The sequence below is a fragment of the Scardinius erythrophthalmus genome (assembly GCF_964197995.2).
Source record: "Scardinius erythrophthalmus genome assembly, chromosome: 19".
Classification (NCBI taxonomy): domain Eukaryota; kingdom Metazoa; phylum Chordata; class Actinopteri; order Cypriniformes; family Leuciscidae; genus Scardinius; species Scardinius erythrophthalmus.
Window position 1 is genome coordinate 34,356,086 of NC_138239.1, and position 22,363 is coordinate 34,378,448.

Here is a 22,363-nt window from a genome sequence, read left to right on the forward strand (position 1 = left end):
TGTTTTTATGAAATGTAGTGGAGTAAAAAGTATGATATTATGCTTTGGAATGTTGTGAAGTAAAAGCAAAACTTTCCCAAAATAAAGTACAGATACTTGAAAAAATGTAGGCATACTTCAGTATAGTAACAAACTAAAAAATACTTAATTAGTGTGTCCATCACTGCTAATAACACATAGTTCGATCATGACAACTCTCAGAAGAGTTTAAGAATGTTAATGGATATGGGAGCATTAATGAATTTGGTCTTGGCTGAATAGATCTGCGACTCACGCTGCTGCTGCAGAGCAAGTGTGGATTGTCTGCGTGTGGACAGATGCTGTGAGCACGTTAAATATTCTGACGCTGCATAAACAGACATCCATAAATCCCGTAGCAGATCTCGGCAGGTGGAGCTGGGGGAGGTGGAGGGGTTCAGAGGAACTCTGACGGTGCATTCACACGGGACGTCGGCGTTAACGCTTTTCATTTACTTTGAATGTGTGACGTCATGCATTGCTGAACTGCATTGTCGGTTCTGTTGCATCACTGGCGTTGCTTGCAGCAGAAGTTGAAAAATGTTCAACCTTTCAAGTGTCAACGCAGGCGTCAGCCAATCAGATCGCCTATATGCACATACCCTACCCAGTCCAAGCTGGAAGTAATGTGATTGGCTGTTGTCACTATGGCCCTGTTTACACCTGGTATTAAGATGCGTTTTGGTCGATCGGATCACAAGTGGACGATGCAACAGTAAATACAGGTGTAAACGGGGTCTAAAACGTTTTGAGCTTGTCCACTTTTGACCACTTTCATAGGTAGTTGAAAAAACAGTCGACCGGATTGCTTTCGTAGTGTAAACGCTCATGTGATCGAATGCGTTCGAACAGCCACAAAAGACTGTCTTCTCTCCACATACTGACCTCATGCATAAACATTATGAGAAGAGCTCTAGCCAGTCCGGATTTAAACTTTGGCTGGAGACTCAAGTTTGGTTTGAAGAGGAAAAATGGACCAAGCACAACGTTCTTTCATCATTCCTGATTTCTAACACACATTTCTCACAGCGTTCGGCTGGTCTTTCATCTGTCAGAGCAGAAACGAGAGCTGCTGCTCTCCGTATGTTTCCCGTCGTCTCCGGTTGCATTCATATGTAAATTGTGTGAGCTTATTTAGTTTTTTATAGACCCTCCCCTAGAAATCAGGACACAAATGGTTGGAAGTGAACAAAAGAGAGAGATTAAACACCAGGTGTAAATGGGAATGTAAATGTTTTCCCTGTTTATTTGTGATCCGATCATCCAAAACGCTTCTTAATCCCGGGAGTAAACCGGGCCTTTGACGGTCGCTTCAGAAACACCCTCTGTCAGACGCCCCGTGTGAATGCACTGTGAGAGCAAGCCATACGACCTGCGGACACTCAACCAGACTATTACAATGTTGAGCAAGCAATCCCAGTGGCTGCAGAATCAGCAGTGGCCAGTCGGCTTGTGCAGTTGTGGTAAATGATGTGATTTCTAGCCGATTGCATGTAAAGGAACTCTCAGCCTGCTAAATATACCAGATATTTAACCTAGGCTTCTTGTTCTGTATTTGAACACAAAAACCTGCAATTACCCTGAAACTTAAACGCACAATTATGGGGTATATGGCACTATAGTGTGGATGCATAAACCGCGGTGCAGTAAATTGAAAAACTTATTTGATAATGATCTTCTATGACATAATCTCCTGAGCGACTAAACATTTCCTATCTAGGCTTTGAAAGTACTGTAAATGCACACTATTGTGGTACTCTGTTTCTTTTTTGAGTTAGAACAAAAAACAGAAGTAGGAGGTGAAACGATCAAAGTTCTCCACTTTCCTTTGAGACAGATGAAAGAGTTGAGGAAGTGCAAAGAGGTATGGAGCGTCTGTGGCTAACGCATTTAAAGCATTTTTTTCGTTGAGATGGAGAAAAACAGCCCGCATAAAACAATCAGCTCTAATTGAGAGCACATGTATTTGAGGAAACACCATTAAAACAGGAGACCCCTTGGGGGACTTCAGAACAAGCAACAGACTGAGGGTGTAGCTAGGGTTTCGGTCGGAAACGTTATGAATAAATGTTCATTGTGAAGGACATGTGGTTTGATTCTCAGGAAAAGATGGATTTTTTTAGGCCTTCCTATTAATTCCTGTTGCTTAGTAAACCATTTTCTGTAAATGTGCCAGACTGATTCATTAGCCGCTATAGGGAAATGAGAAGAAAGTGTCTTAAACCCTAAAACAAATCAGTGTGTTTATCATTACGACAATACATTCAAATAATATGTTAAGAAATACCAGTATGAAATATAAAGCAACATAATGAACTGTTTTGTACAGTTAAAAATAACTTGAAAAGCGAATGACAGCAGAAGCCAGACACGTTCCGTGAATAATAAGGTGGATTGGCTGGTGATAAAAGTCTCAAGAGACTTTTCAATGACTTATGGCTGTTGTTAGTGTTTCTCAACACCACTTTTATGTTGAATTTATGTTGTCAGAAATGCAAAAAAAAAAATGGGTCACCCATGTAACATTTTAGCCTAAAAATGGTTCAAAATGGCTTGAAAATACTTGCCCCTGTTGTGGACAACAACATCAGAGAGTTCATATTTGATGGAAAAATACTGAAATGTAGGATTTTACATGTACAGTGTCAAAGCAAGTATATTGGAAGCGGAGAGTTATATAATTCAGCATTCCAGACTTTTGGCAAGTTGCTCCCTCTTTTCATTTATTCAGATCTCCTCAACGTTCCTTTGATGGAATGTTTCGGGACGAGCTGGTCAGAAATGTCATGACAATGAGCCTTTAATGTGTCAAATCAATCTCAGAGCACAAACAGTGATTTCTTACCATGATTACCTGCAGTTTTAATGAAGCAGAACCAAACTTATCTTAATGAACATCTTTGGCATTTACAAGAACACCTGAACTCCTCCACGTTATTGTTTTCTTTGGAAATACAAGATCTGCTGCTTTATAGAGGTCGCCTGAAGTGCTTTATTACACTGTAAAAACTGGCAACTTGCAACTGTTACCTTAAAGCGCTACTTCTTCCTGACTTAACCCCAGAAAATAGCTTTGTCTTTATAAATGAATGTATTTGGTGGATTCAGTGATGTTAAAGGAATGGTTCGGAGTAAAATCAACCTAGGGTCCTTTTCACCATGACCTCGAGCCAAACCTTTTTTCACGATATAGAACCTTTGGCCCAATTGTATATTAACATATTGGTCCAAGTTTTTACATTGTATTTATATTTAAAAAAAATAGCTGTTACACATTGACCCTTCCCTTACAACTCAACTCTTAAACCTACCCACACCACCCAACCTGTCTCTAACCTTACCCGTTTCCCATCTCAGTGCCACCAAAAGGGTTTTGCAATAAGTACATAATAATAGACACCTAATTTAATTCCATGGATATTAAAGTTTCTTCATGACACCATAGATACCGATAAAGGTTTTTAAGAGGGCACCATAAAGTCCCCGTTATACATGAACATAGAACTTTTGATTAATATGCATCAGAAAACACAACTGTGAATTGAAATTGTAAACAGCATTATTCTCTCTGCAAAGGTATTTAAAATTAATGTATATTTCATACGTAAGAAAATGTATTGGATTATTAAAGGAGAACTCCGGTCAATTTTAATTTTGTATTTTCTTCCTGTTTTCGGCCGAAGCCCATAGTAATCGATTGTCGAGTTCACACGCATAGGTTTAGTACCTATGATCACGCGCGTGAACTCGACAATCGCTTACTATGGACTTCGACCGAAAACAGGAAGAAAATACAGGTATGTGCGCTGGCTGAATAAACATCATTTTTATACATATCTTTCTCATCTACTGCAGTCAGATTCACTCGTGATCACTCTGAAGGAATCACTCACATTTTCTGTGCACTTGTAATGACACATCAAGGATGTTAAGAGGCTAAAAGCAGGTTTAAAACTTGCCCCATTGAAGTCAACAGGGTGCAAATTTTAAAAAGAGGATAACACGGTGTAGGCAACACCGATTTGTGTCGTTGTTCTCTGTACTGACAGCACTCCAAATTTACAAAAAATTGACCGGAGTTCTCCTTTAAAAGTAGGAATGCATGATATATCGGTCACCATATCGGTACCGGACGATATATATTCATTTTTAATGTTATCATTATCGGCCCAGTAATTTGGCTGATAAATACTTCCTTCAGCTGAGACCCTTCAGATGCGCACTGTTCTCCATTATGGTTTTGAATCACTTGAAATATGATTGAAATCACTTCAAAAAGGAAAATACAGTAAAGTGCAACATGCGCATCACAAGTCTGTCATACAGGCTACATAAAATTATAATGAGAACATTATAATTGTGTGTTTGGGACATGGCTTTTAATGGTGAGACTTTTGTTTTTGTGATCAGGCTCTCAAAAATTATCAAAAAATTTGGATTCAGATTTATCGGTCGATATATCGGTTATCGGCTTTCACATATAAAGAATTATCAGTTATCCGTATCAGCCAAAATTTTCATATCGGTGCATCCCAAAAAGTTTCTTTGAATTTCATTTCATTCCATTCCATTCTAATTTGCATTTCAATCACAATCCTATTTGCTACCTCAATTCAAACTGAGAAACTGAATTTCATTGTAAATGTAAACTAAATATGAAAGAACAGATCACAACAGCAATTAAACATTTTCAGTAGTTTTATTGAAAAATGCCTCTTCTGATTCAGAAATAAATAAGAAAATAAGGCTGTGGAATTCACAATGTGCAATTCAGACATGATAAAAGCTATTCTATGTCCGTAGATTTGCAACAAATTCCAACTGCATTTCAACTGATATCACTGGGAAAAACAACTATATTCTGGTGTAAACGTCCTTACTAAATATACAACACAGGCATGCAATTCCTCTTTCGGAGCGAGTTGGTATACAACAGATAAATATTTGGTTTAGGATAACAAAACAAAAGCCAGGTCTAAGAATCAAGTGAAGTGAGAAAAAGAACAACAACAAATTGCACCGCAGCAAGCACGTTTACACTTCGCAAACTCTCAAATGTGCAAGGAATCAGTTCATAGTGTTATAGGACATATTACTGAACAATTACAAAATGCAGTTATGTTACAAGCAAAGACACATTGTGGAACCGTCGGCAAGCACACGGGGAAAAGAGAGTTGGATATCCGCCTCTCCACTTGACTGTGTTAAAAGATGCAGTTTTTGACAATACAGAAGATACACTTTCCCTTTATGTTTCTATTCTTTCAGCTTCCTGTCTTGATAGCGATCTTTTTCCACGCTGGTTTCGTAAACCTGGCGACTGTGTCTCGATATCTTCCGACGGCTGGGCTGGAATGGGCACTACGTAGGTTTCAGGTTCTGGCTGGTAGGGGCCTGCTTGGAAATATTATTTGGCCAGCTGATCATGTGCTTTTGGGTTCCAACATGTCATTTCAACTCTTCATTTATACATAGTGTTAATAATAATAATTAAAAAAAAAAACGTCTACATTAACCAAATACTAAATCCATTCCGCAGTTGTCCACAACTTTGCGTTGGATTTTTCCTCCTAGACTAGAACTAGAACTACTCAAACATACATGTATAGAAAGAATGCATTCGTGTAAAAATTTGCTGATCTCTGTGAGGTATCGCACAATTCTATAAATCACAATACAAAAAAACCCGAATTAAAGAAAAACGCACACCGAAAACTTCATGGTTGCATATACTAATGGCACACACTACATTCGTAACCTGAGCGTTGCCTACACGTATCATGGAAGGTGAAAAAATGAAACGTCAGCGATCAGCAAGAAGCAAGTTATCAGGTGCAAGCTTGATGACTGATGTTAACATGTTTGCTTCGAACCCACTGTGTCATCGATTTAACATTTACAAGGCACAATTAGTTTATTTACAGTCATTTCCCCCTCATAAAGAGCAACCACTGTTGAACACTGTTAACATGAACGCTCAATGTTAGTAGTTTCACATGCGTCCTCAGCAAAACGAAGCTCTTTCTTGCTGCTCTAGATGCAAACAGGCCACGGGTACGAAACCATCACTGGCTCCAGTATGATATAGTAGCGCTCAGCTGGTGTTAGTGGCAGTCCAGTCCTTTCTTTGGTTTGATTTTTTTTTGTGTGTTTTTTTTATAGTTGGCCAGCAAATATTCAGAAATCATATCCATGGTGGTTATCCTTATTAGCTCATGAGCGAGTGCTAACTTCAGGTAAGGGATCAGGCAGTCTAGATAGCATACTACGCAAAACCTGAAATGGGTTAAAGATTGGGTTAGTTCAGTGGCAAAACGACTTCCTTCAAGTGTAAACATGCCGTTCTTGATAGATTAGCTATATTGTTAAGCAAACACATAGCAATCATATCATTAGTCGCTTACAATAGAGCTCTGTTCCAAACCACAGTGAGCTGCCTAGATAATGTGTAATGCTCTTCTTAATTTGGTCATTTCATCTGAATATGAACACCGAAAAGTTTTGAGGTTAAATGATCTAACTTTGTGTTTCTGGAACATGTTGAACAACAATGTTTTTGTGTCTATTTGTGGACATCAGATTTAGTAGTCAAAAATAGTGTTGTCTTTTTTTAAGTGAAAAGATAAAAGTAGACCCTTGGGGTAAGATGGGACAGAAGTGGCATGTTGTTAATAGTGTTATTTTTTTTCAGTTGATTACTTATTGTAATTCATGGGGTTATGTTCAATAATAAGTTTGAAGTACATTTCAGACATCTTTTCGCTGTTCTTTAAAAGTAATTCTGTTTCAAAATCATCGACTGAAACGGTGACGTTTAATTCGCGCCTCCGACGGCCCGCTTTGACAGTGTCATTAGCTTCGTTTGCCTTTTGAAATTGTTCCGATTGCTGAATCTGAGCATACTGTTTACATGAACACTAAATAAAGCGATGGGGTTGACGTGTGCGTTTATATATCACAAGTTTCAAAGCGGAATTGACACTGCAGGGATAGACTGAGTTTCCTCCTAACACTGCTTCAGACTTAATATGTCTCTGTGTCGGGTCCTGATCAGGGGACTACGAGCACACAAAGCTTTGAGCAAATGTTTCTATTAATTTCCCTTAATACCCATTTTAATATATTACAGTTTGCACATTGTTCTTAAGGGCGATATCTCCCATCTTACCCTATATTTCAGCAAAATGAATAGTAATTGGTTTGTGTTTACTGTGTTGCCCAAATATTTGTGTGTGCTTTGTATTATAATCAGGGTTTGAAATCAACACCCGCCAACCCGCAAAAAGCAGCTAAAAATCCACTGTCAAATCACGAGCCAATTTGGCGTGTTACTTATGTTTGCTCACTTTGCTGGGGATGTTCGTGTAAGCCAAGATTTAGCAAAAATACTCAACTCATGAGTCATCATGATATATAAAACACAGCGTATTGTGTAGAATCTTGTTCATTTGCTGTTGAAGCGATAGCAAAGATTAAAAAGCATCTGGTTAACAGAAAAGACATTGTTATTTTCCAACATCCTAAAAAAAAATGATGTTCTTTGTACTGAATTGATCTGTCCACCTAAAACATATTTTTGGTGATGAGGATGAAAGAGGAAGGGAGGAGATGGCTTTTGTTTGAATAAGAAATTAATGTATGAAATCCAAATTTTATAATATAAGCAGTGACGTAGTTAATCTGGAATTTCTTTCTTTTTTTTCTTCTTTGTTTTTGGCTTGTAGAAGTTCTGAATGGCCGGTAACTTAAAAATGTAGTAGCCAAATTAGCCTGTGAGTGAAAGATACACTTCAAACCCTGATTATAACGCTTAACAGTGTTGCAACATGCTAATTCTAAATTCCAGTGGGAGCATTGCTATTTGTGTCGTTGCCTATGAAGAGTGTTGATTCAGATGTTCATTCAGAATGTTGCCTTAGAAGGTAAACCCCTTGACGAGAGCTCACTAGGTTTGGGAACAGAGCTTTTCAATCAACCGTACTGTAACCGTACCTGGGTAACCTTGTCCATTGTAAGGCATGCCGACACACTGGGAGGAGTCGCAGTATCCAGGAGGTCCAGGCGGTCCTCTGACTCCAGGCCCACCCTGCCGTCCCGGTGGGCCACGGGGCCCCGCTGAGCCTGAGGGACCAGGGGGCCCAGTCTGAGACTGCCCTGGTGGCCCTGAAAAAAACACAGGAGGTGTAAGAAAGCGTCCTTTAGTTTTCGCCTCTAGGTTTCCTCTGGATGTGGGAGGAGAAAACTGATTTCAAGCACTGTAATTTAAATATTTTGACTGCTTAATTAAAAGGAAGAAGGGGCGAGTTACCCCCAACCCTTTTTCTGTCTAGACGGTATAAACCGAACTGGAATGCTGTCCCTCGACTCGCTCTTGTGCACTCTGATGTCAGCACATGTGTTGTCAATAAAGCCTCCACAGAAAACACAAGTCAAACTACAAACAGTGAGTCACCGCAAGCTTCCTCCTACTGTACGTATACGACGGCTGTGTATTTCATTCACAGAGAGCTCTTGGCATTGTTTCCACTTCTTTACAGTTTTCTGCGAGAGGCTCGCTCTTGCAAATGCTGGATAGCAACTGAACGTGTCCCCCGGGAGAAAGTTGTTGAACAGAGTGTTGTCGGAGTTACCATGGAGCCGATAATTCATTCAGACTCTTTGTGTTGCGCTGGGATGACTGTATCGAGAGTGACTGAGCTCAAAACTTGTCTGTACAAATTCCCTCTATTAATAACTGGATTACTTTGGTCTTCTGAGCATAAATCAGCATGGAAACTACCATTCTGGCCAATTTAGCTTCTTATGATAATGGAAGCGCCTTGTTTACTGAAAATAGAATTATTTCCAGGCTTTTGACAATTAATATTCAGAAATATTATCAATTTGAGTTCAATAAATCTATCGGATGAGAATGCATTAAACTGGATAATGACTTGATAACAATTTATTTTGATAGCCCACTTTGGACATTCTACTAACTATAAGTCAACTAGCAGTCATCAGAGTATTAGTAGACGGTCTGTTTAATATATGATCAAACTTTATTTTGATGCTCCCCAACTGACATTCAGCTGACTATAAGACACTATGCAACTACATGTCAACTGTAGTTCATGTTAACTAAGTTAGTTTACTAATATTAAATAATGAACCTTATTGTAAAGTGTTACCCATTCTAATAACTATAGGTAATTTTGCAACTACATGTCACCTAGCTCTTATTAGAGTATTAGACTGTAAGGTTCGGGTTAGTAGAATAAGTTGATGTACATGTTATCATTTGTAATGATACATTTGTTAGTTAATGCACTGTGAACTAACATGAACAAACAATGAACAGCTGGATTTTTATTAACTAACATTACAAAGATTAATAAATACTGTAATGTGTTACTCATTGTTAGTTCATGTTAGTTAATACATTAACTAATGTTAACTAATGATCCTTATTGTAAAGTGTTACCGTAGAAGATATAAAGTGGACCATTGAAATAAAGGGTAACCAACGACACTATTGTCTTTTGAAGTGGTTTCCTGACTGATCTTTGCAACATTTACACTGTTATCAAACTATATTAAATCAACATTGAACTAAATTGAGCTGATTAATGACTCTATTGTCTTCTGTAGAGATGCTTATAGCTACATTGCATTTGTTTCACAATTGATGAACAGGTTTGCTTAGTTGGGGACATTTAATATTCAACAATATTACTGATCTGCCTTAAGGTGGACGATGACGCAATTTTCTTTTAGAAACAAACTTCGTTGTATTATTTTCATGTTATCACTGTGAAGCTGCTTTGATACAATCTGTATTGTAAAAAGCGCTATATAAATAAAGATGACTTGACTTGACTTGCAACATTGACACTGTTATTTCCCTCTTTATTTTCGCGACGCTGCTTTGAAAAAATCTGTATTGTATAAAGTGCTATATAAATAAACTTCAGAAGAAAAAACATGGCACTGTAAATCAGGCCACGCTGTGGGATCTAGGAATGTTAATCACAAGAGGATGTACCCGGTTCTGATTTCACTTAATGGTTCTGTTAACGCTTCTTTAAGTAATTTTGAGCGAGAAAAAAATGGCCAGTGTTTAGACAACAAATCTTATTGAATTCACTACCAGTCAGATTATGAGATTATTTTAACTGAACAGTCATTCGTTTTGACTATTGATTCACAAAAATAAGCTAACAAGAAATAAGCGTGCTGATTGCCATGACATTGCATTGGCTCTGGTGCTTTGTCCACATCGACTGAGGAACACAGATGTTCCAGAACCGCTAATGGAACCGAATGTCTCAATGTATTTATATTTGTTTAAATGGAAAGAGAACGGGGGCCGGATTCACAAAACACTCTTAAGAATCAAATTCTTGCCAATAGACTTAAGACAGGCTGCTTTGTTGACATTGACAATTCTTATTTTTATGTAATATTGCTGAATTTATTATAAATGATTTGTACGTACACGTCATTATCGTTTTTTTAATTAATGTGCAGAGGGGCGGGGCTACCTGTCACTCACATGAGATCCACCAATAGCAAACCACAACCATCCCATCAATTCCCCATGGACAAAATCAAGTCCCGCCCTGCATTTGTTCTTGTTCCAGAAGCCGTTTCACATGGGTATACGTCATAATAGGGAAGAAAAGACTATCACAACTTCTGTTTCATGCTGACTTTAAAAATAACTAATTAAAATACACAAAGCGCAAGTCTTCAGCAAGAACCGCCAAACAATCAGATAACACTAAAGCCTGTCGTTTTCTTCTTAGCAAAAAAAAACTTCTTAATGCCCCGATATACTCATGACGAAGATCTTTTTTTTCATTCTTCGCTTGGGGGTAAAAAGATGTTTGCGGAAAACATCCTTCAGATGAATATGTAAATATGAACTGAAGTTTTCCTCTCAATAACAAAATAAACACAATATAAAAATGACAGCGGTGCGAAAACAGCAGTAAAGAAAGCATCTGATCATAGAGATATGTTTCCAGCAGCTCTGCAATTCAGCATTCCAGTCAAGTCACATCTATTAATATAGCACAACATTTTTAAAAGTAAGCAGCTTTACAGTATTGAACACGAAAAAACAGTGTCAAAGAAGGCGGAGCCTCAGAGCCACGCCCACCTATTACATCATCGCCAGGGACCAATGGTAGTTCGAAGGTGTTTACCAACCAGAGTGAACTTTTCTGGAAGTTTTATGATTTTGTTTTGAAATTCCATCACACCAGTTCATTCTTCGATTTCAAGTATGTCAGGGCCTTTAATATTTTTTCAAGAATTGCACTTAAGATAAATTCCAAGTAGTTTATAAGAATGTTCCTAAGAAATTTCTCAACTTGAATCCAGCCCCTGATTCTCAATTCTACTTATGATCCTTAAAGAGGTTAAAGAGGCACACATTAACAGCACAGGACAGAGAAACACCCAAATGATTTTAATATCTGAGACTCAAAAATGATTTGTCTGAATTTTGCTACAGGCCTATCGAGGCAAACACTTCTGCTGACTTCCTTTTCAAACTCTTAAGGTTCTCTTAATCCCAACTGCCACAACACAGTTTGATGAGGGGTTAGCACACTTTTGAGCCAACCTATCCAAACAATCCAGAGGAAAAAAGCTGTTCCTGATCGTCTGGAAAAACTAATACCATCAGTTGCGTAACAGACCATTCATTTCGTAATGATTCATCATCATGTTAATCTGTCATGCCTAAATACTCTCAGAATGATAAACATTGTGATATGGAAATTACCCATCGTAGAAAATCACAGTCGTTAAATACATGTTAACGATCATTAGCACTGGATCCATTAATCAGGAGGTTTTGGATAGGCTGATAGCCTTGAAAAGACAAGTGTGTGCACAAACTCTGGATATAATTAGCAGTGAAATGGAGCGGTTAAAATGAGGTGGCGTTAGGTTACACGAAGACATACCAGGAGGTCCAGGTAATCCTCTCTGTCCTCGAGTGCCAATGCCTGGACTTCCTCGTTCACCCTTCTCTCCCGGCAATCCTAGGATGTTATGGGTAAATGCATTAAAAAAATGTATACCATATGTGACTGATTGGCAGTAACGTCAAACACCAAGTCTATACATCTGGATGATTTTAAGGAAAAATGGTAGACTATCTATTACAATCATGTGCATCAAAGATTTCTCTCAGTTTTTTTGCCTAATTTTAGTTGGGAAAAACAATATTAAAATTCAATGATCTACTTTGCACAACAAAACTATTTCACCTTTGGAGAAAATGTCAAACGTGTGCAAACCTTGGCACCACAATGCTAGGCTGGTGTAAAGAGGTTTGTGGCTTCCCAGCTTTAAGTCTCTATGATATTCTGGTCTCTTTCAGTGTAAGTCAATGTTTTATCCACCAAGCCAAAGTCTGAATGCTATATTTTGTCATCCTATGTGAAGTGCGTGCATACCTCTTTCTCCTGGAGACCCTGGCACACCTTGATTTCCTGGGAACCCGTTGGGTCCGGGCTGACCTGGCTCTCCACGGGCTCCCTGGTTGCCAGGTGGGCCTGGAGGACCGGAAGGACCAGGGCTATTGCTCCTGTAGTTACTGGGGATCTGGTTCACCATATTATCGATTCTGCTCATTTGTCCTATAAGCAAATCAAACATTTTCATTTTTAACATGAACAAACCCATTGGAAAATTCAAAAAGAGGAAGAGGCGGAGGCGGAGGCGGCTTACTGCTGACTAGTTGTTCGCAAACTTGTCTCGCTACTGAGCGCATCATATTCTGTGACGCAGTATCTCCCTGGAAAACAGAGCAAACGGGATTTTGACATTTTCTGAAGAAAATGTGAAGTGTGTTTGCTCATGCAAAAACATTTTTGCGGCGACAACGTTAGTGAGTTCCTTGTTGTCGCTTGCGAAAAAGAAGTGTCTTAAATGTGCATTTGTGGTGTACTTCAAATCTTAAAAAGTAGTAACTTCAGTTAAAAAGCTGACCAATCAGGTTGTGAACGTATCCCTATGACTTTAGGTTTGGTATCTTTAGGTTCAGTGTTAAAAATACCAATGTGAACACTAAGCAGACCAGGACTAAATGTGTTTTTTGGGTTTTTTTTTTTTTTTGGCCTGGACCAAATGAATCAAGTGAACCGGACCACAAGTGTAAACACACCCTTAAAGTCATGTTTTAATGAAGTACTCTTATTTTGATGTATTGACTAACATATTAAAGCACATGTAAAGCACTTGATTATAAATGTAATTTTAGTGTGTTATTCAGTATTGCATTTAGAGGTCGTATATTGTAAATGTACTTAAAAGGCACTCCCGTGATGAAGTGTATAAAAGTGACACCTACCCTTTCACCCTTCTCTCCTTTCATGCCAACAGCTCCCTGTGATTGACAGATGAGAAAAGATGAGTCAGAAATCACTCAAATCATATCTGTGGCTAGTGACCATAGGTTTGGTTATATTCACTTGCACATATATTCTTTTGATTAATAAATTTATATAAATAATTTTAAACAAGAAAATGAGAATTAATATGAGCCTTTTGAACATGTACATACAGGGAGGCCAGTGTCTCCAGGTTTTCCGGATTTTCCTGTGATTCCTGGCATTCCAGGTGATCCCGGTTGTCCCTAAAAATATGGATCTCAGTCAGTAAGAATGACTGAACTCACAATCCAAACTCATTCACAATCACTAACACAGAGAACCAGCATCAGTGTGAATGACTTAGACATGAGATCTGGGAAAGTAGCTCCAAAACGGACACTTTATTTTAAGATGACATTGATATAATGTGATAACATAATATTATTATATAAACTACATGTACTTACTATAAGGTTAAGGTTTAGTGTCAGTTGATTGTAATTATGCATAATTTACTGTTATTTATTATACCAATTATAAACTATTATTTATTATTTTTTGTAAATAAAACAACTATTATTGGAGAACATTTTACAAGAAATACTACTTCAATATTTCACATTTAATTCATTGTTACTTGCTGTTTCCTTGTATTTTTTTGTGAAATTTCCAAACAATTTCTGAGTGAAAATTGTTTCTACACCATTTTTTCTCCAGTGTAGTTGGACATTTAAGCCATATTAAAAGTGTAAATGTCTTTGCATTATATTTCAAAATTTCTTATTTTAATGTTTCAAATGACAAACAAAAACTGTTCAACTTGTTTTGTGCTACATTGGAATTCATACACTGTTAAGTGTGAAGTCCTCGTAGATCACTGCATTTGTGAAAGACAGTATTTAAGTTAACAGAAGGAAGAAGAGGTCATTTGATGTATGGCAGAAACTTCAGCTGACTTCTCAGGCTACATGACGGTCTCGCACTCGTCAGATATTCAAAAGCTTCCACGTTACATACCATTGGTCCCGATGGACCTCTTGGTCCAGATGGGCCTTCATTTCCTGGCGGACCCTGAACAACAACATATGTCATCATGAACTGTACAAGATGCAGAGCTAATAAAATCAGCAAAGATTTGTTCAATCCTGGAGATGATTTACCTCTGGGAGAGGTTTAAACACACCCTTGAGATGGGCCTAACACAACCGACTAACTCGGTCTGACAAGAGAACGAGACTGAAAACATGCTCTTTCAAACCAGTTCAAGGTACACGTCAAAAACTTCTTACCCTCGCACCAGAAGGCCCAACGGGGCCGAGTGGACCTGGAGCGCCAACGGGGCCCTTGGAAGAAGGAAAAATACTTAGTGTCATTCATCATTCAGTGGTTGTCTCAAACAACAAAGTAGCTGTTTGTGGATCAAACCTGAGCAATTTCAGAAATTGTCAGGATATGACTAAACTCAACCTTTCCATGGAAGAGTAGGAAGGCTTTAGCAACTGAACCATATGAATACATGTACAAATAAACGTCTTGCAAAGTAATGCCTTCATCCTGTACAGCAAAAAGAACAGTCATTTGTGTTTCTGTCTGTGTATTTCTTTTGGAAGTCAAAAATAAAATGACGTTATGATGAAGGTGTTAGCAATCGTTCCGCTCTGTTTTGTTAAGCGATGTGCTTTAAGAGCACTTGCCAATTGTTCAGTGCTTTAATAGGTAAAGTTAAGTGTGGTATAATTTTCTGAGCTTAAGCATTGATCCAATCATAAAGCCATTTATCTGATAAGCACATTAAATGTCCTAAACACTGTTTATGAAACCTTTCAGAATCCAACACAGCTGTTGTGCACCACAATTTACTAGATTTCACAAGCTGCTTAAAAACAGCTAAAAGAAAAAAGCACTTACTCGCTGTCCAGGTAAACCGGAGTCACCGGCGTCTCCCTTAGGTCCAGGCCGGCCCTGAAAACAGAAGAAATGAAGCAAGCGTTCACACTCATTCCTCTGTTACATGACATTCAAAGGAATTTACAACTCGGCTGTACGTGGATGACAGAGGGAGCAGTTTAATAAATGGGTCCAGAGCTTTCAGTCATAAATTAGACCCGCACTATACAGTACTGGAGCCAGACAGGGCCAGGATTTTAAGGTCATAAGAAAGAGAAACAGAAAACACTTTCAACGAATAGAGTAGAAATTGGTGTCGCTTAAGAGAAAAAGGCAGAAGTATGACATAACATAAAAACAGAACATTTTTAGCTAGCTTTAAACAAATTAAATGTGTTAATTTAAATCTATGTATAACAATAAGTTATTGTAATAAGAAGCAATCACACTGTTTCAGGCTTAAGAAAGATCCTAATTAACTCTTTCCCCGCCATTGACGGAATTTTCTGGATTTCTGTGTTTCCGCTGTTATACAGTAGGGGGCGCTACTACGCATCTTCTGAAAGAGTACCAAATCTCCTGATCAAAACACAGACGAAGAAGAAGCAGAAACAAGCGATAGCATATGTGAGCAAATACACATGTAAAATAACGCAATCGCCAACATTAAACAGCATATAAATCAAATCTGCCTAATGCTACTGACTGAAATGTCGACCCAAGACGAACTATAAGATTGTGAAGCTTTGCGGGTGTTGATGGACTCGATCTACTTCATCTACTGGATGTTTCGATCATCGTTCTGAATCCGATCTGGATGTAGTGTTCAACAAAAACGTGTTTTTCTCAGATTTTAGCTTTATTTAATGAAACTTACCCGCATTCAAATGTTGATAAAAAAAAGAATGCATTAAGCTAGAATAAAACGTTTTTTTGTTTTTGAGGGTCTGTTCTTTCTTTTGATATATTGGATGTTCAGATATTCATACAACAAAATATAGAAATTTTTGTGAAGATGATCAAAAATGCTGGCGATGGCTGGCAACTTTTATCAAAAACACTGGCGAGGAAAGGGTTAATAGTTAGGGTCAATGAGGGGCAATGCAATATTTCACAATGCAAAGGTTTGCGTTTTACTTACTGGTTCACCAGGAATAGACAATCCATTAGGACCCTGTGGGCCTGGAGGTCCCATCTGACCTGGTGCACCCTGCTCCCCACGTGGGCCCATTGGACCCTGAAATGAATGGGTTAAAATCCCGTTCATTTATCCAGTTAAACACTCTAGGAAGAAGTGCTAAGAGAGAAACTGGTTCTCTAAGGTACTGATCAAGTCTCTGACCATTTGCAGGTCATTTCATAAGAAGGATGAGCTTACCGTGGGGCCAGACTCTCCTCTCTCACCTCGCGGGCCTTTTGTACCGGGGCCACCCTGAAAAAAAGAGGCTTGCTTAGAATCTCAGTGGCAGTGGATTTCAGAGGATTCATTATTTTATAGCGGCTCTAAAGACAGTGATGTTTCTAAGTGCACACGTCCGAGGCCTACCCAGTGGTCTTCACTTCAGTTTTCTGACCTTTAAGCGAATCCATGAGTAAGTCACTAGTCATTAGCTCACGCTGTGCTGTTAACCATTGGTAATCCCAGATGTTCAATCCATGTATAATGGTGTAGAGAGAAGAGGCCCCATAATCATATTCCTGAGCTTAATGTAAAGAGCAGGGCTGAAATTACAGCGCTGAGGCTTTGGGGAAAATATCCCACTATCCCTGAACTCTGGACGTTTTCGTCCCCATCATCAGAAGTGAGATTTGCAGCGGTAGCATGATGACTTCAGAGACAGGAGAAACGTCAGGGGACTCTAATGATCTTACCGGAGGTCCCGCTGGGCCTGGAGGACCGATGCTGTCCTGAGCACATGTGCAGGAGTGAGGAAGAGCGGGACATTTGGCTTCTTCTCGCTACAGAGATGGAGATATAAATCAAACACTGCTGAAAACACTAAACACAGTTTGTTAAAAAAAAACTAAAAAAGCAAAAGAACTGTAAAGATAAAGACAGCTGGTATTACATAATATTAATTTAATATTCTTAAATATACTTAATCTTCAACAATGTTATTGATCTGACTGTGTGAAAACTGAACTGGACGATGAGATGTAAAACTGCTTTATAGAGAAAATTAACTAATGTAGTTGATGATCTTTACAACTGAACTGAATCAACACTGATCTGACTTCAGCTGAACAACAGCCGAAATGCATCACTTTCCTATTTATCACTGTAAAGCTGCTTTGAAACGATCTATATCGCAATTTTGATGATAAAAAATGGTTAAATGGTTAATGGCAATTTGTATACTGAGAAAAACTATAATAGATCTAATTGGGATTTTCATGTTATTTAATGTAATAAAAAGTCATCTTATAATTTACAATAAAAAAACATAAACTGACATTCCTAGAATCCTCTTTTTAAAAACTCACATTTAATGCTTTTTTTATCGGTTAAGTACATTATGTTGTTTAGGTGATGTTTATTGCATTATTTTAGTTACCTTGATGATGTTTTGAATTTGTGTGAACAGTGTGTCACTTCTATCTAGTAATATTTACATCAGTTTGATGAACTTTGATTCATCATGTGGCTTTCTTTACCTCCTGTTTTTATGGTGGTTGTCAGTATAATATAAAGGTAAAAAACAGATTTTACTTCAGTTAATGAAATATACACCTTTTTTTATTTACCATAAATTTAAGTTGCTAACGTATTTTTATGGTCTGCCCACCACATTTGCTGTTTTGTTACTGTAAATTTCACAGTTTTTTTAATCTCAAGTAAGTTTAAGCAAAGATAAAAACTAAATGCTGCACTGGCTTCAATGGTGTACATCTACCTGCCCTTCAACTACACTCCATGGACAGAAGTATGTGCACACTCCCTTCTAATGAACGGGTTTGGCTAAGCCCTTTAATTCCAGTGAAGACAAATGTTAAAGGAACGGTTCACCCAATAACAAAAATCCACGTGCTCCATGGAAGACAGAAACCCTTACAGGTTTGGAAAGACATGAGGGTGAGTAAAAGATGACATCATTTTCCATTTTGGGTGGAAAACTATCCCTTTAATGCTATTTCCGTAATGGTCAAGTGCCCTTTTTTAGACCTTTGAGTAAATACTGTGTAAAGTTCATTTAAATCCACCAATTGTGTGGAAATTCAATTGTATATGCAAACAATGTAAATAGAGTGCATAGTCTGATGCGCATTACTTTACTCATCACTAGTTCTCTATGCTTGATTTTAAGGAAGATTAACCTATGAACTCAGAGCCCTTTTACTGCTTTACAGTGAATGACATATTGGTGCAAGGGGACTTTGCAAAGATTCATTATGGAGAAGGGCAATCAGCGTGAAAAAGGAAGTCATATCAAAACACAACCACGAACTGCTCAGAAGCTTGACAGCTGTGTTAAGGGGAACATCTTGTGAAGTCTGCAAAACTCAATGGCCTTTTCTCAGTTACCACTATCAAGTGTTCTTTAAAAGCCATCAGCGTACTGACCAAACAGTAGACAAAAGCTCATCCGTCAAGATGACAATCTATACACAATCCCTACTTACCATTGCTGGAATATCACAACATTTGTCTCGACTTGTCCAGCCCAAACTGCAGACAATATCAAACATCTGGAGTTGGAACTGCGGGAGAGAAAAATGGGAACACAAACGGATGTTACAGATGGCTCGCATTGAGCGCCGGGAGTTCAAAAAAAAAAAACATGCACACAACAGTGTGTTGAAAAGGAATACAGAGAGAATCGAATCCGTTCAGGCATGAATGGGTGGGAGGACATGCAACTGATTGAGGATGAGGGGACAAAGGAAAGGGCAGGGTATATTCATAGGATTAATAGTTTAGAGCGTGTTTGGATCTCTGGCTGTATCGAAGGGAATGAGCAATCTGTGCTTACTGTGGCTGACTGCTTCTTTGAACCACCAGACTTTGCCATTTTTCCAAGGACTTCATAGCCATCTGTGGATATGTTGTTGGCTTCTTTGATCTCTTTCTCAGCCACCTCTTGGCAGTCGATGTTGAGTTTGACATTTTTCGGTGAAATAGAAATGTGAAGCTGCAAAAATAAAGTGCAAATACTTCAGTGGTGCAATCCAACCATTACTCAGTACTCTAGACATCTTGGGTTGGTTCATAAATCTTTATAAAAGAGATTCACAAAACTGCCTGATTGACAAAAAATTCTCAGAAGTCATCCTTTCCGAAACCACTCTCCCATGACAACATTAACCCTACGGCCTGTGAACTATGTTTAGAGCTACGCTCTCAATTCTTCCAATAACAGTTTCTGTCCAACTATAATGAGTTTAATTAGTTCATTATGTAAAGACGTGCCAATTGTCGAACACGAATACGAATGTTCATGTCAGCAGATAATATTAACTGGTTTACCAACTGTAATTTCCCCTTTGAATACACTTTGAGATTCTACATGCGGATGCAACCACTGAAATGCTTTTTCCATACTTTTTTTTTTTAGGGGGAATACAACGTTTTCTTTATGTAGCGTCACCACATGTTGCTATTATGTCATTCTGCGGCTGACCGTCTAATGTGCTCGTTCCCCCTATTTTCAGTCAAAAATTCTGACCGTCTCATACATCTGATATTCATACTTTGTAAACCAGCAGTCCAAAAGCAAGGTAATATTTCTTGCCAAAATACCGTCAACATCTTTGGCAACCAGCATTTGGCTTCCCACAAGCAGAAGGGGTCTGAAGTTAAGGCTTCGGATAGAAAGCTTCAGAAGCTTATCCAAATAGTAGGTTCAAAAGCTTTTGTGAAGCTGAGAATACAGTGCTGTAGCCATCCTTTCAAAAACTATAAGCTGAGAGACCATTATTGCTAAGGTGGAAAGTGTGTCGTAACGGTCAGGGCCAAATTACAGTGCTACAGTCTCATTCGTTTGCACCATGTACTTTGCATTCACACTTTCTCCAGTTCTCCTCCCATTCTGGCTACTGTGGGTTTCACTCTGTCCTGTCAGACTTTCATTATATCTATCTGCCTCCATCTCATAGTTGCACCTTTGGCTGGCCATCTTTTCCCACCATTTCCTATTTCAATGAATTCAATGAGTAAATTCACATTTTAGAAAGGAAGTGGTTTCAAACTATAATTTTAAAATTTTACTTTCCAAAATCTTAAGCGATGCATTGATACTTTCTGTCTATATGGACAGCAAAGTGAAATGTAAGTACATGTTCTAAACGAATAGCATTTTCATTTGAGGTGCATGAAACCCTTGACTATTCTTTCCAGTGTGTCTTTACTTGTAATGCATTATACACTGAAGGTATTTAGCAGTATTTGTGTGTGCTATGCATTTTATCATTTATATACATTATATCACGTTGTTGGCTTAGTAACATGCTAACTGTGCTGTCACATTAGAAAATTTCAGCAAAATTTTTTTGTCACAGACAAAAAAAGTTCCGTTGTTCATTGTCAATAGAGTTGTGCTGAATGTAGACACTTATAAAACCAAGCAGCTTTATGTTGGTCAACGTGGGGATTTGCGTGAACTTGAACACAAGCGAAATATATGAGTGGGGAACTTATCACTGTCACACAAAACTCCCAAATGTATGGAAGCTTGTTTCCGCCACAGAATAAAACATTTTAAAAGATAATTGCGACTTTTTATCTCACAATTGCGAGATATAAAGTCAGAATTGCGTGAAATAAAGTCGCAATTACGTGTTATAAAGTCAGAATTGCGTGTTATAAAGTCAGAATTGCGTGATTTTTTTTTTACCTCAGAATAGTTTATATCTCACAATTCTGACTTTATAACACGCAATTGCATATTATAAAGTCAGAATTGCGTAATATAACATGCAAGTCTGAGAAAAAAAGTCAGAATTTCAAGTACATTTCTCGCAATTGCGAGTTTATATCTCATAATTCTGACTTTATAACACGCAATTGCGACTTTATATCACGCAATTTTGACTTAATAACACACAATTGCGACTTTATATTACACAATTCTGACTTTATAACCTGCAATTGCGACTTTATATCACGTAATTCTGAGATAAAAAGTTAGAATTGTGAGATGTAAACTCGCAATTGTGAGAAAAAAAGTCAGAATTGTGAGATTAAAAAGTCGCAATTACCTTCTTTATTTTTCACTCTGTGGCGGAAACAAGCTTCCATACAAATGTGTGACTTGATTTTGCGTGTGAAATTTGGCCGAGCAATGGTAAACTTGACTGCACCTTAACACTGGTCAATGCTGTGAATTTGTGTGACCGACTTCAACATGCGTGAAATGTAAGCAGGGAACTTTTTTCTTTTCCGCCACGCGAAACTCTCGATTGCATAATGACTAACGACTCGCAAAATGTCATAGAGTAACGGTAAATGTGACCGCAACTTAACACTTACCACTGGTCAATGCGGCGAATTTGCATGACCAAAATCTATGTAGAACACCTGATTGTGCAGATTTCTATAAAAATGTCTGGATTTTGCTCACAAAAAGTTAAATGGTAAATGTGATCGCACATTAAGAGTAAAAAGCCATTATGAGTCTAATCTGTGCTTCATGTGAGGAGTGCTTCCAAACCGTTCACATGACATGAACTTCAAATCTAACTCGGAAAGCATTTATTCATGGATTAATTTTAGCTACTAAATTCATAATCAGAGGGATTTCATAAAAGGAAGGAAATGGCATCGAGAAGGGGCCAGTGTTCTGTGTGGTATTGTGCGGTTGACCATAGAATCCCTTTAATAGCTGTTTTGATTTCCTATGGCTTTCTAAGCACTCTTATTAAACACTATACTGGCACAGTGTACACACTTTTGTGGACACTCATATTTTAATTCTGATAATAAAGGCTTTTAGGTTGTTATTAACTATTACAAATAAATTAACCCTGACAAATCCATAATCCTTCAGAGTAAGGTTTATGAATAAGGATTCATATATAAGCTGCACTTTCTTTAAGCAACATCATTTTTGTTGACTTCCTGGTGATCTTGACAGGCTTCATGAGATTCATCC

General features: G+C 38.1%; 1 protein-coding gene across 3 annotated transcripts in view; it reads right to left on the reverse strand.

Moving 5' to 3' along the window:
- Positions 1-4,698: 4,698 nt before the first annotated feature.
- col12a1a (collagen, type XII, alpha 1a) overlaps positions 4,699-22,363 on the reverse strand; it is a 100,831-nt gene continuing 83,166 nt past the window's right edge. For 2 of the 3 annotated variants that reach the window (XM_081347447.1, XM_081347445.1), the window contains 15 exons: positions 19,247-19,405; positions 18,897-18,974; positions 17,148-17,234; positions 16,654-16,707; positions 16,417-16,512; positions 15,297-15,350; positions 14,678-14,731; positions 14,406-14,459; positions 13,580-13,651; positions 13,367-13,402; positions 12,745-12,811; positions 12,471-12,653; positions 11,976-12,053; positions 8,011-8,181; positions 4,699-5,412 (listed from right to left, as the gene is read on the reverse strand). In XM_081347447.1, coding sequence (XP_081203573.1) covers positions 5,267-5,412; positions 8,011-8,181; positions 11,976-12,053; positions 12,471-12,653; positions 12,745-12,811; positions 13,367-13,402; positions 13,580-13,651; positions 14,406-14,459; positions 14,678-14,731; positions 15,297-15,350; positions 16,417-16,512; positions 16,654-16,707; positions 17,148-17,234; positions 18,897-18,974; positions 19,247-19,405 — 1,389 coding nt within the window. In that variant the 3' untranslated portion in view covers positions 4,699-5,266. Of the gene's footprint in view, positions 6,295-8,010; positions 8,182-11,975; positions 12,054-12,470; positions 12,654-12,744; positions 12,812-13,366; positions 13,403-13,579; positions 13,652-14,405; positions 14,460-14,677; positions 14,732-15,296; positions 15,351-16,416; positions 16,513-16,653; positions 16,708-17,147; positions 17,235-18,896; positions 18,975-19,246; positions 19,406-22,363 lie in introns of all 3 variants that reach the window. The other variant, XM_081347446.1, reaches the window with a different exon arrangement.